Source organism: Lactuca saligna, chromosome 8, assembly GCF_052625555.1.
Source record: "Lactuca saligna cultivar CGN05327 chromosome 8, ASM5262555v1, whole genome shotgun sequence".
NCBI lineage: Eukaryota > Viridiplantae > Streptophyta > Magnoliopsida > Asterales > Asteraceae > Lactuca > Lactuca saligna.
In genome coordinates this window covers 37598834-37611103 of record NC_136424.1, presented here as the reverse complement: position 1 = coordinate 37611103, position 12270 = coordinate 37598834, and the positions used below count along the sequence as shown (strand labels likewise).

At 42.7% G+C, this 12270-nt stretch overlaps 1 protein-coding gene across 1 annotated transcript; it reads left to right on the top strand.

Annotated features, from left to right (window-relative positions):
• Positions 1-10910: 10910 nt before the first annotated feature.
• EMB3119 (Ribose 5-phosphate isomerase, type A protein) lies at positions 10911-12107 on the top strand. Its single transcript, XM_078969164.1, has one exon. The coding sequence runs from the start codon at positions 11035-11037 to the stop codon at positions 11896-11898; it is 864 nt and encodes a 287-aa protein (XP_078825290.1). The 5' UTR covers positions 10911-11034; the 3' UTR covers positions 11899-12107.
• Positions 12108-12270: the final 163 nt, after the last annotated feature.

The following is a 12270-nucleotide window of genomic DNA, read 5'->3' as shown; positions in this document are numbered from 1 at the left end:
GCTAATTTTGAATTTATTTTTATTATTTATTTTTAATAGGCCGGGACAGAAAATTTCGTTATAAATTCATAACTTCTTCGTTTGATATCCGTTCTCACCTAACTTTTTATTGCTTTGATACTAACAACGAGATCTTCGAATCTCATTTAGATCACTAAGGCTAAATATCGCTCTAACGTAAATTGCACTTTTTACGTCATTCAGCGTTGCCGGTTCTGTCGCGAAACTTCGACAGGTCATAACTTCTTCGTTATAACTCGGATTTCGGCATTCTTTATATCTTCGGAAACCTTTTTTCAACTACTACAACATTATCTAAAGATATCAAGTTTATTTTATACTTAAATTTTGACGCTTATTTTTATTCTTAATTAATCAAACCACATAATTAAGCAATTAAGCACAAAACTCATAATACTCAAATAATACACTTCTATTATTTCAAAACGGGTTACAAAGGTTAACCTAGACTATTACATTGCTAAAAATGGCAAGCCCAGAAACACAGGCGTTACAGCATACTTATGAGTACGCTTAGCATACTCTGTATGGTTGGTCGCGGAGGAGTTGGGCGTACGTGCCAAGGGTGCAAACCCTAAATTTTGGACTTGTGCCCTATTTAAACGTCCTTAACCCACTTGAGCCTCACCCTCATCAGCTCTCTTCACCTTCAAACTTTCCCGGAAGCCCTAATAGCCTTTGTGAGTGCTTTTTGAGCCTTAAGAGTGCATTGTGGTCCTTTTTAGTGTTCATCCCAAGAAGAAGAAGTTGGGAAAAGTTGGTGCTTCAAGAATCTGCATCTTGGTCATCTTACAAAGCTTCTGGAGGTAAAAAAAGCTTGCACCTTTCCACTTAAATCTCTAGATCTAGCTAGGGTTTTCTAGTTTTGTCCCTTTGATTGATTTTGGACCTCCATTTGTGAGTTAAGCAACTCCAGAATATGGGAATGGCGGATCTGAGGTCCCTTGGTCCTTAGTATCATAAAAATGGAGTCTTGATAGGAGTTTTGGCCTCATGCATGGGTTAAAGACCTTGGAAAGGTCTTAATGGAGGTTTTGGGTGTAGATGAGGCATGCAAAGGCATAAAGTTTCCAACTTTATGCCTTATGACGTCTTAACAAACTTAGATCTGGCTTTTGGACGTAAAGGAACCGAGTATTAAGAACTTAATGGAGAAAATGCTTAATCTTGTAGTATGTTGGGCGTAACCCAGTGTATGATGCACGTAGTCCCAAGACCCCAGTACGTTGCGCGTACCAGGATAGTACGCCAAGCGTACGCATCACAGTTGAGCCCGAATCTATTTTGGGCCTTTAAGTTATTAGGCCTCATTTGTTATTGGACATGGTTGTATTCTGGGAATTATGAGTCATTTCATCTGTTATGGGCCATGGACATATTGATTGGGCCTTATTGGGCCAAGAGGCCCATTAATAATTTTACACATGGACTTTGGGCCCATTAGCAAAGAAAGGATATTTGGGCCTTCATGGAAGGACTTGGGGTTTGGGTTTTCCCCTTTGATTGTGTGATGTCCTAACATGGGTTAATATCATTATTCAGCACTGGAAGTTACGGACAGTTAGGAGAGCAGTTTCGGATTCTTCGGTCAAAGGTGAGTCTCCTCACCATACCAATAGGTCTAAGGCACCAAGGGTGGCCCATTTCTTGATATGTAGTGTCCTAGCTGAAATTGTATTATTCGGCATGATCGTTGGTATGAGCTAGGAAGTATGTTAGCAGTATGTGTGGTATGTTTGTATGGAAGACCATGGGAGAGCCCATGACACCTGGATTGTAAGACCATGAGGAGAGCCCATGGCTTTACCATCAAAGACCATGGGAGAGCCCATGGCACTTAGGTGTAAGACCATGTAGGGAGCCCATGGCATCCTAGAGTAAGACCCTGTAGATAAGCCCATGGCATCCTTATATGTTGTATGCATGGATTTTGTGATATGTATATCTGTTTTAACTAGTATGATATGTTGTATGTGGGTTGTGTGTGGGTATGCTATAGGGAACTCACTAATCATTTCGGTTACAGATTATTGATTTGTTTCAGGTACATCTGAGCCCAAGGGCGAGGCCAAGGTGTGATGGTGTGGCGTGCACTTTATCTCTCTTTCACTTATATGGTTTGGGGACACTCTGATGTTTTAAAAATAAAATTATGATGAATGTGGATTTGAAAACAATGGTGTTGTGATTTCATGATTTATTCAAACGTGTTTGATTAATTAAAATGAAATTTTTCTTTGTAAAATTTGGGTCGTTACAAGTTGGTATTAGAGCCTTGGTTTGAGGGATTCAGGCACACCTTCGGGTGCGTCAGGACTCAAACTAAGGAACTGATAAAATTGCTTTCAAAAATAACATAAAAGGGTTTTAAAAGCAATGAAAAGATGAGAGTGTAACGCACGTGATCAGCCAAGCCAAGTAAGTAGTTCCCCAATATATTAGCCATGTTATACTGATATTTGAGCCTTGTTGAACTTGCTATGTGTATGCTTTTAAAATTGTATACGGTTAGGAGCTTATAGCCTAGGAATGATCGATTTGGCCTTATTTTCTGTTCCTTGTTTGGTTGTGGTCCTAGGGTAGAATCTTTTATGCGAAAGTCTATTTGATCCTTTTCTATGTATAAATTGCATGCATAAAGGCAACCTATCACGATTGGTTTGATTCATATGAGTAGAGTAAATCTTAGGACAGCCTGAGATTTGATGTATGCGGTAGTTTGTGGAATACGGTTTAGTTTTGGGACGAATTGGGGTTATCAAGTAGAGCGTTGGGGAAAGGTACAGGTAGGTGTGGAAGGTGGTATTGGGCCCGTACTACTGAAAGCACAGGACTTGTACCCGAACCAATGTTAGATCTGACAAATTCAAGGAGGATCGATGTAGGGAAATCCATTATATAGAAATCCTGATCACTATAATTTATGATATTTCAGTTCAGCATTGTGGTGACACAATTTGGAGCAGGGGGATCAGGATCGGTATCTGGGTCCGGGGTAGGATTAGGCGACACTGTCGATGTCATTGATGAGAGGCTGCGCGAGCTTATCGCGGTCGAGGTTACCATGGGCATCCTTGACGCTACCCCAGTCATTTTTGGGATGGTCAAGGATGGTATGATGGAGATTATGGAGGAGAGACTCAGGGCATTCATGGCTAAGATTGTTGCAGGTAAGGTTGGGGCCCGAACTCCCTCATTCCGGGAGTTCAAGGCGTGCGGGGCATCAGAGTTTCTCGGGGTCAGAGACCCCATTGTTAGCTGACGCTAGGTGGCGAATATCAAAAATTCCTAGCACATGAGTTCTTGCCCGGATGCGGCCAAGGTGGGTTTTGCTTCATGTATGCTGAGAGACATAGCCCGAGATTGGTGGGGAGAGGTGACCAGTCAGGTGGGAGTGGTTGGTGTGGCTGAGATAACATGGGTCGAGTTTGTTCGGCTATTCAATGCAGAGTTTGCATCACCGATTGAGGTGCAACGGCTGGTGAGGGAGTTTTACGACCTTCAGCAAACCACCGAGACTGTGGTGGAGATCACCGCCAAGTTTCAAGAATGAGCTTTGTTGATCCCACAGTATGCTACAAATGAGGATTTGAGGAGGACGAGATGTCATTCCATGATGAGAGATGATATCTAGGAGTTTGTGAGTTTTACAGGGTGCAAAACCCTGAATGAGATGGTGGAGAAGGCCCGGGAACAGGAGATGGAGTTAGATTTCCGCACCAAGTAGAAACCGAAGCAGGCACAGGCAGCGGTGGGTCAGGCTAAGAAGCCTAAGACCTCAGACAGTTCCATTAGGGGTCAGTAGGTCCGAGGCCGGTGTGCCAAGTGCGGTAAACCGAACAGTGGGGCTTGCCGAGGGATAGGCTTGGGATGCTATGCTTGTGGCCAATTGGGCCACGTGATCAGGGATTGCCCCAAGAAGCGCTTGATTTTGTTCCACTGCAACCAAACCAGCCACAAGTGAGCCGGCTGTCCGAGGTTGCAAGGAGGGGGAGGAGCAGTGGCGGCACCTGCGCCCACCACATTGAGGATTACCAATGGCCGCCCTGCCAAGGCGGATGTTCCGGCGGTGAAGAGCCACATGTTTCAGCTGACTACCGAGAAGGCTCGGGCCGCACCAGACGTTGTGGATGGTACATGTCTGTCATCCTCTACCCTTATTATTTTGTATGACTTATGTGTATTTTATGATTATATAGGGACCTTTTTGGTCAATGGTATGGCTGCTCATGTCTTTTTTGATTTGGGTGCAACTCAATCATTTGTGTCACTTGTACTTAGCAAGAAGTTCAGAGATGCACCGGGGACCTTGGAATCCCTGCTCGAGGTAGAGATTATAGATGACCGCATCGTTATTGCTGCGAGGGTGTATCGGGACTGTGTCATGAATGTGCTTGGTGAGAGGTTTCATGACGACCTAGTCCCGATAACGTTGTGAGGGTTGAAGGTGATTATTGGGATGGATTGGTTGGGGACCAACGGGGCCATGATCGATTGCGAGCGCCATTTGGTGAGGGTTCGAACCCAAGTGGGGGAGAACTGGTGATACATGGTGATAGGGCCTTGCAGGGGCCGACTCTCTGTTCGGCTGCGAGGGCTAGGAGATTTCTACAGCAGGGATTTATGGGATTTTTGGCGTATATCTCAGACACAAGGGTAACCACGACAGATGTGGGCAGTGTGCTGGTTGTACAGGACTTTCAGGATGTTTTCCCAAAGGAGTTACCGGGAGTGCCTCCAGAGAGGCAGGTGGAGTTTCGCATCGACTTGATGATTTTGATGTTAAAGATTAAAGGAAGACCCTGTGGGGTACCAGATAGTTGTGATATTAGCACCAACGGGATTTGTATGGTATGAGTACATTGAGTTATTTCTTATGTTAGGAAGGAGTCATCAGGGGGAACTGTGACTAGTGAGGACAAGAGTATGCCTTGATTTAGATTGGTAATTCGTATTCAAGCAACTGTTTCAGGAAAACAAGAGGAGTATATTGAAACGACGACCTTTGTTGTTTGTGAATCGACTGTGAGAGTGAGGTCTCCTGTTTCTATGTCGATTCTTGTGATGTGGAGCCGATTGAGGATCCAGAGAATGAAGTGTGTGATAGTCCATTATTTCTAGAGAAAGAGTCGGTGTTATTTTGGTGCTGTCAAAATATTTTCTTGTGCAGTCGGATGAGATTCTGGGTGACTGGAGGCAGTCATATTGTGAGGTTCTCGAGGTTTTCATCTAAGATTCGGAAAACTTGGAATTGCTTGGTCTTTATCTGGAAGATCATCGAGTGTTTCGTGGTATGTTTCAAGACTTGAGTATGGTATATCTGGTGAATCAGTTTGTAGCATAGCCTGTTCGTATGCCAATTGGTGATGGTTCGAACCCTAAGTGGGGGAGAACTGAGTATTTTGATGGGAGGATCAGCAATCAGCTCAAGTTGCAGTTCAGAAGATTGGGTTATAGGGAATCTGCGGTCCGGGAATATAAGACTTGAGTCTAATGATAGACAGGGCATGTGCAGAGTGAAGTGATTTACGTTGTATCTACTCAGGAAAGAATGGGTGTCTCCACGGCAGGAAGTTGTGGGTCAGAGATCTTATTGTGATCAGTGTCATCGGGTTTGCCAATGATCAAGTTTTGAGGCAGTTGGGTTTGGGTCAAGTTTAGATTGTTGAGAGATTTGATAGTGCGACGTATAAATTATTATCTATACTCCGGGAAGGGCAGCAGTTGATTTGTTAATTAACTTTAGAGTTGGTATGAGTAGTTTCGCATGGGTTTTGATCAGTAGAGGATGGGTTTTTGGATTAATCGTCAACTCATTCTCAGTCATTGACAATTCCTCCGTGCTTCAAATTATGAGTTGGGGAACTTCAAGGTTTCAAGTTTTGTAAGTGGAAGATTAGTGGTCGTGGCAAGCTATCGTGAGATTTTGTGATGGTGATTGGGGTTTCCGAGTATGAATCCCTACATTGTTGGAATGTAAGATTGTTGTAAGACTGCAGGGATCCGTAGCATCCACGAGTTAGTGAGAGAGTGTTGTAAGACTCCAGGGAACTGTAACACCCACAAGTCAATGAGAGAGTGTTGTAAGACTTCAGGATCCGTAGCACCCACGAGTCAGTGAGAGAGTGTTGTAAGACTGTAGGGAGCCGTAGCATCCACGAGTCAGTGAGAGAGTATTGTTAGACTGCGGGGAGTCGTAGCATTCGCTAGTCAATGAGAGAATATCGTAAGACTACGGGGAGTCTTAGCATTCAGTAAGGGAGTGTCGTCAGACTACGAGGAGTCGTAGCATTACTAGTCAATAAGAGAGTGTTGTGAGACTTTGAGGAGCTGTAGTATTCACTAGTCAGTGAAAGAGTGATGTGAGACTGCGGGGAGCCGTAGCATTTACTAGTCAATGAGAGAGTGTTGTGAGACTATAGGGAGCCTTAGAATTTACTAGTCAGTGAGAGAGTGTTGTGAGACTGCGGGGAGTCGTAGCATTTGCGAGTTAGTGGGAGAGAGTGTTGTAAGGCTGTGGGGAGCCGTAGCATTCGCTAGTCAGTGTGACGCGGAGGGGGTTCTTAGGATTAGGTAGTCTTGCTAGTTGAGTCTTTGGGAGCCTGGTGGTCGGACCAGGGGCGATATTAGGGTCTCAATAATGGTCGAGAACCATTATATCTCAATTTAGGGAGGGGTTGTTGCAAATCGGAAGGATTGGAGAGTAATGTATGCATAGATTCGCAGATCTAGGGATAAGAGTTGAGAATCAGATTGGATACAAATGGTTCCAATTTTGTTGTCGGACCAAACTCTTGAGATTGAGTTTGGCTTTATTTGTGTAGAGGATGGGATTCTGTATTTTCAGATGGGTTACACTCTGAGTGGTTATGATTCCCATCTGATGTTTTAGACATGGGTGGGTCGGTTCATTTGGCTTAAGAAGGACCACGACACGCATGGGATCAGCAATCCATAGACGATGGAGGTCAGATATGATGTGAGTCAGCAGATCGGTTGCAATATTCGCTTGGGGTAAAGCAGACTTAGTGATTGTGTGTACAGTATGATTGGTTGAGATAGCTCGGTTGGATTGAACGAATGTGGAGTTTTATTGTCGGATGTGCTCAGGTAGCATTGGCAGTCCAACTGTTGGTCGAGAGTCGATCCTGCATTCGGATCTGGTGTTCAGTGTTAGAAGGTAGCTGAAGTTATATTTCGGATATCAGGGGATAGTTCCAATCAGGCATGGTCATTCAGTTCGGGGCTGGAGTTGAATTGTCATGGGATCGATAGTGGGATGGTCCAGTCTGGTGAGAGTTAATACCGAGTGTAGGACTTCTATCCCATGTGGATCGGTAGGTTTTCATTCAGTGTTGGAGGGCAAAGCGAGCGGAAGATTCAGATACTCGAGGACATGCTACATGCATGTGTTATGGACTTCGGTAGGAGTTGGGATTCCTACCTGCCCTTGGCTAAGTTTTCATACAACAACAATCATCACTCCAGTATTGGGATGCCTCCCTTTGGGCTTTTTATATAGGAGGACGTGTTAGACTCCTATCTATCGAGGGGAGGTCGGACATAGAGTGATGAGGAGCACTAAGATAGTGCTCAAGACATTAGAGCAAATCCAGCAGGCTAGACAGAGGTTGCTGACGGACTAGAGTCGTTAGAAGAGTTATGCAGATCAGAGATGATTTGAGCTAGAGTTCCAGGTCGGTGATTTTGTACTCCTGAAGGTATCCCCATGGAAGGGGGTGATTCGATTCAGGAAGAGGGGAAAGTCGGGCCCCGATTCATTGGTTCTTTTAGAGTGAATACCTGGGTCGACAAGGTAGCATATTGATTAGAGTTGCCTGAGGAGTCGAGCCAGATTCATAACACCTTCCAAGTATCCCAACTGAGGAAGTGTGCAGCCGACGAGACGGTAGTGGTTCCTTATTAGGACATTCAGGTTGATGATCACCTGAACTATATTGAGAGGCCAGTCACAATTTTGGATAGGAAAGTAAGGACCTTGAGAAACAAAATGTGCACATGATTAAGGTGCAGTGGCAACACGTAGAGGTTCAGAGTGGACTCAGGAGCCAGAGTCTAAGGTGTGTGAGCCGTACCCAGATCTATTTCCATAGAATGACTTTGAGGATGAAGTCTGATCTTAGTGGGGGGAGAATTGTAACACCCCGATTTCCTAGGAGTGAAATTTGAGGGTTTAATGGATATTATAGGACCTACTCGACAAGTTAGCTGCTCCAACTCATCGTGTAGGAAAGATCAGTCCGCGTGGATTTTGAAGCAAACCCAACGAGTTGGAGGGGCCAACTCGACGAGTTAAGATTGTTTAGTGGAAACCTTAATTTTTAGGTTTTTTTCACCCTATTTAAAGAACTTATAATCCATTATAGCCATCCCTCATCGTCAATTCAACAAGAGAAAACCCTAGATCGAGTCTGATACCCTATTTGGGTGTGTTTGAGAGCTTAAAATATGAATTTTGGGGAGTTTTGGAAGGAGACTTGAAGATTGAGAAGCTTGGATCAAGAAGAAGGTTGTATATCCACCACCTCCTGTGTATTAGCGATCAAACCGAGGTATAAAGTTAATACCTTGACTTCTTAATACTTAGATCTTCTTTTGGGAGTGTTTATGGCTATTTTTGGGGCATAATGGAGTCACACTCGGGTTTGAGCTTGTCACAAGTACATGGTTTCAGATCCGGACTCCTCTAGGCCCCCATATAGTCATAAAGTCATCAGCTTTATCAAGCTTTGGCCCTTCTCCATGCCCTAAACCCCTTCTTGAGCTTAGTTTTGTGTGTGTTAGCCTTGTGAGGCCTTGCATGCACGTAAAGTTAGCAACTTTACGTGATAACTTCATCCTATAGGGTAGATCTGAAGTTTGGAGCATTCGAATCAACTCGAATGAGCTTAGTGTGTAATGGTTGAAGAACTCGACGGGTTGGGCATCCAACTCGACGAGTTGAGTCGGGTTTTCCCATTTTTGGATTCAGAGTGAACTCGACGAGCTGATGGGACAACTCGACGAGTGGTTAGGGTTTTCCCCAATCTTCGGGACACTACACGGACGCGACGAGTTGGTCAGCAACTCAGCGAGTTGACTCGAATTTTCGCGATTTACTAAGTTCTGAAGGAACTCGACGAGTCTATGAGCTGCACTCGATGAGTTGACCATTGACTTTTGTTGACCAGTAGTTCGAGTACAGTATATACTTGCTTTATATTGCAAGGTGAGTATTCTCACTATACTTACCTAAGTGGTAATATTGTGTGACCGGAGGGTCTTATTTGAGTTATTGACCGAAGGGTCTTATGTGCTTATACCGTAGGGTCCTTATAGAGATATAGCCATGAGAGGCTACTTATTTGTGTGTGGTATTTTGGGGAACTCACTAAACTTCATGCTCACCGTGTTGAGTTAAATGTGTTTCAGGTAATTCTATAGATTCCGGGTAGGCGAAGGCATAATTGTACACATATGTCAGCTTATGAAGATTGGAGGATTTTGGGATACTCTGATCTTGTTTTGATAATAACTTACAATTTATGTGATGCTTTGAATTTATGAGTAATATTTTGAGAATTAAAAATGAAAAAAAAATTGTTTTAATTTTGAAGCGTTACAATTATAAACATATTAGTCTTAGGTATTTTAGTTGCAAAAGACTTACATCTGAAGAAGCTATATGTAAAAACAATTTTCTTATTGGAAACCTCATGAAGACATCGACATGCTAGAAGCTTAAGATTTCTAGATGACTGGTAATGAAAAATTATGTTCAAACTGAATAAAATAATGTATATATTCAAGCAAGAACCAAGACAATGGTACTTGAGGTTACACAGTTTTGGGTTTACAAAAGTTACATGCTTCCGAAGGTAGTTGGTTTGTTAATCTGTCTCCTAGTAGGAGATAATTGAGTTGTGGAGTTTGGTTGTGGATGTGCAAAAGTTCATTCTTCTTAAAGTCTATTAAGACACTTGACTCCATAATGTGATTTCAAAAAGGCTTCTCATTTGAAGACTTTAAAAGGCTTTGAAGCCTTCTAATGATGAGATAGGCAGTTTGTTAACTTAGGTTTCCTGGATTTTTAGACTACGTTTTATTCATATATAGTATTTTGTTGTACTTGTAAATCTTACATTATGAAATCATTATAAACATTTAATGTAGTTATGAACATTACACAATTAACCTAGTCATGTGATCCACGTTAAATCTTATGTTCTTTTTATCTATATTTGTGTCTTATATATGTGTTTTTCAATCATAACCTAACACAAGATAGGAAATATCACGAGTACCAATTTGCAACGCCCTCTTACATCTTTTCCATAAACCTAATAAAGATGATGTTAATGACATGATACTAGCTAGATTCTTGATATAGACTCCGAAATAGTCGGAGCCATACCCAAGCAAAAAAGAATCTTATCAAAGCGCATTTCAAGTAATTGTAGTAAAACCTGACATGTTGACCATTTTGCCTTTCCGGCGATACGAACGTATTTAAGTAATTGTCGTTCTGTAATACCATAATGAAAACGCAATTTTTGTTTTTCTTCTAGGCGAATTCCATATTGGGATTTTTGATATCACAATAGTCATAGATTCCTTAGCACAAGTTAAGTTCGGAAAGAATAGTAGATAATGTTCATGACCAATAGTAGATAATGTTCATTATGGTCATGGGTGTGTCGCTCATAACTTGGTAAACTAATACAATCATTTTTGGGAAGTTTGGTTGATAAATTGAAACTTGCATTCTTGAGAGGGACATAATCGTGAAAAACCAACACTTTGTGGCTAAATGAAACTCTGCATTCTTGAAAGAAAGTGGACAAAAAAGGCTCATCCTTTCGAAACAAACCCAACCAAGCTTTTGTTTTGATTAGAAAGTAGAAACGACAAATCAATGTCAGCCTAACACAAACACTTGATCGATCATCGGATAGACAGAGATCCATTGTTGAGTGAGCCAACACCACACCCACCTACCCCTTCCCGTCAACCATGGCTTCCCTATCCCTCCTCTCCCGTCCTCCTCTCTCCTCCTCCCTTCTCCGCCACCACAACAATGCCGCAATCGCCACCTCCACCCGCCTTGTCACCTTCAATTCCCCTCGATATCTCTCCATCAAAGCCTTCTCTGCCCCAACCCCTGTCCAACCACTAACCCAAGACGATCTCAAAAAACTCGCGGCGGACAAGGCGGTAGAATACGTCAGCTCCGGGATGGTTCTCGGACTCGGCACCGGTTCCACCGCCGCCTTTGTGGTATCCAAAATCGGTGAACTCCTCGCATCCGGCGAACTCAAAGACATTGTCGGCGTACCCACATCAAAAAGAACTCAAGAACAAGCCGCTTCCCTCGGGATCCCCTTATCGATCCTCGACGATCATCCCAAACTTGACCTCGCAATCGACGGCGCAGATGAAGTTGACCCTGATCTCAATCTAGTCAAAGGCCGAGGCGGCGCCCTCCTCCGTGAAAAAATGGTGGAAGCCGCATCCGACAAATTCGTGGTGGTTGTCGACGATTCGAAGCTTGTTTCTGGATTAGGTGGAAGTGGATTAGCAATGCCTGTTGAAGTGGTGCAGTTTTGTTGGAAGTATAATCTGGTTCGTCTGCAAGATTTGTTCAAATCGGAAGGGTGTGATGCGAAATTGAGATTAGATGGAGATGGAAAGCCATATGTTACTGATAATATGAATTACATTGTGGATTTGTATTTCAAGACTCCGATTAAGGATGCATGGGCTGCTGGAAAGGAGATATCGGCTTTTGAAGGGGTGGTGGAACATGGGTTGTTTCTGGATATGACCACCGCTGTGATCATCGCCGGAAAAGATGGAGTTAGTGTGAAGAGCAAGTGAGAGAGATTGGTATGTTGAAAATCTTGAAAAAGTTGTCGACTTTATATGAATTATTCTTGATGATATAGTTTTAGTAAAGAATGGTGTTAACTTGAGTAGATTTGATTTGAAATCATGTTGAGATGTTAACACATCTTTTTTGTTCTTTATATCTCTTATGTATCATGACTACAGATTCAAATGTGTATTTCCATTCGATTTTGTTATTAGTCTTTATCCTCGTTTACTGAATCTTTAAGTATCAAGTTTTCATCATATTTGCTGATTGCATATAGATTCATATGACATTAATATTGGTTTTCTTAGATTCAAACGAATGTAACCCTTCTAATGCAATTCATCAATATGAATACATTCAATAAGAATAACTAC

What these genes read in the sequence shown, in the direction of transcription:
- EMB3119 (XM_078969164.1), top strand. Translation starts at nt 11,035, where the DNA reads ATGGCTTCCCTATCCCTCCTCTCCCGTCCTCCTCTCTCCTCCTCCCTT.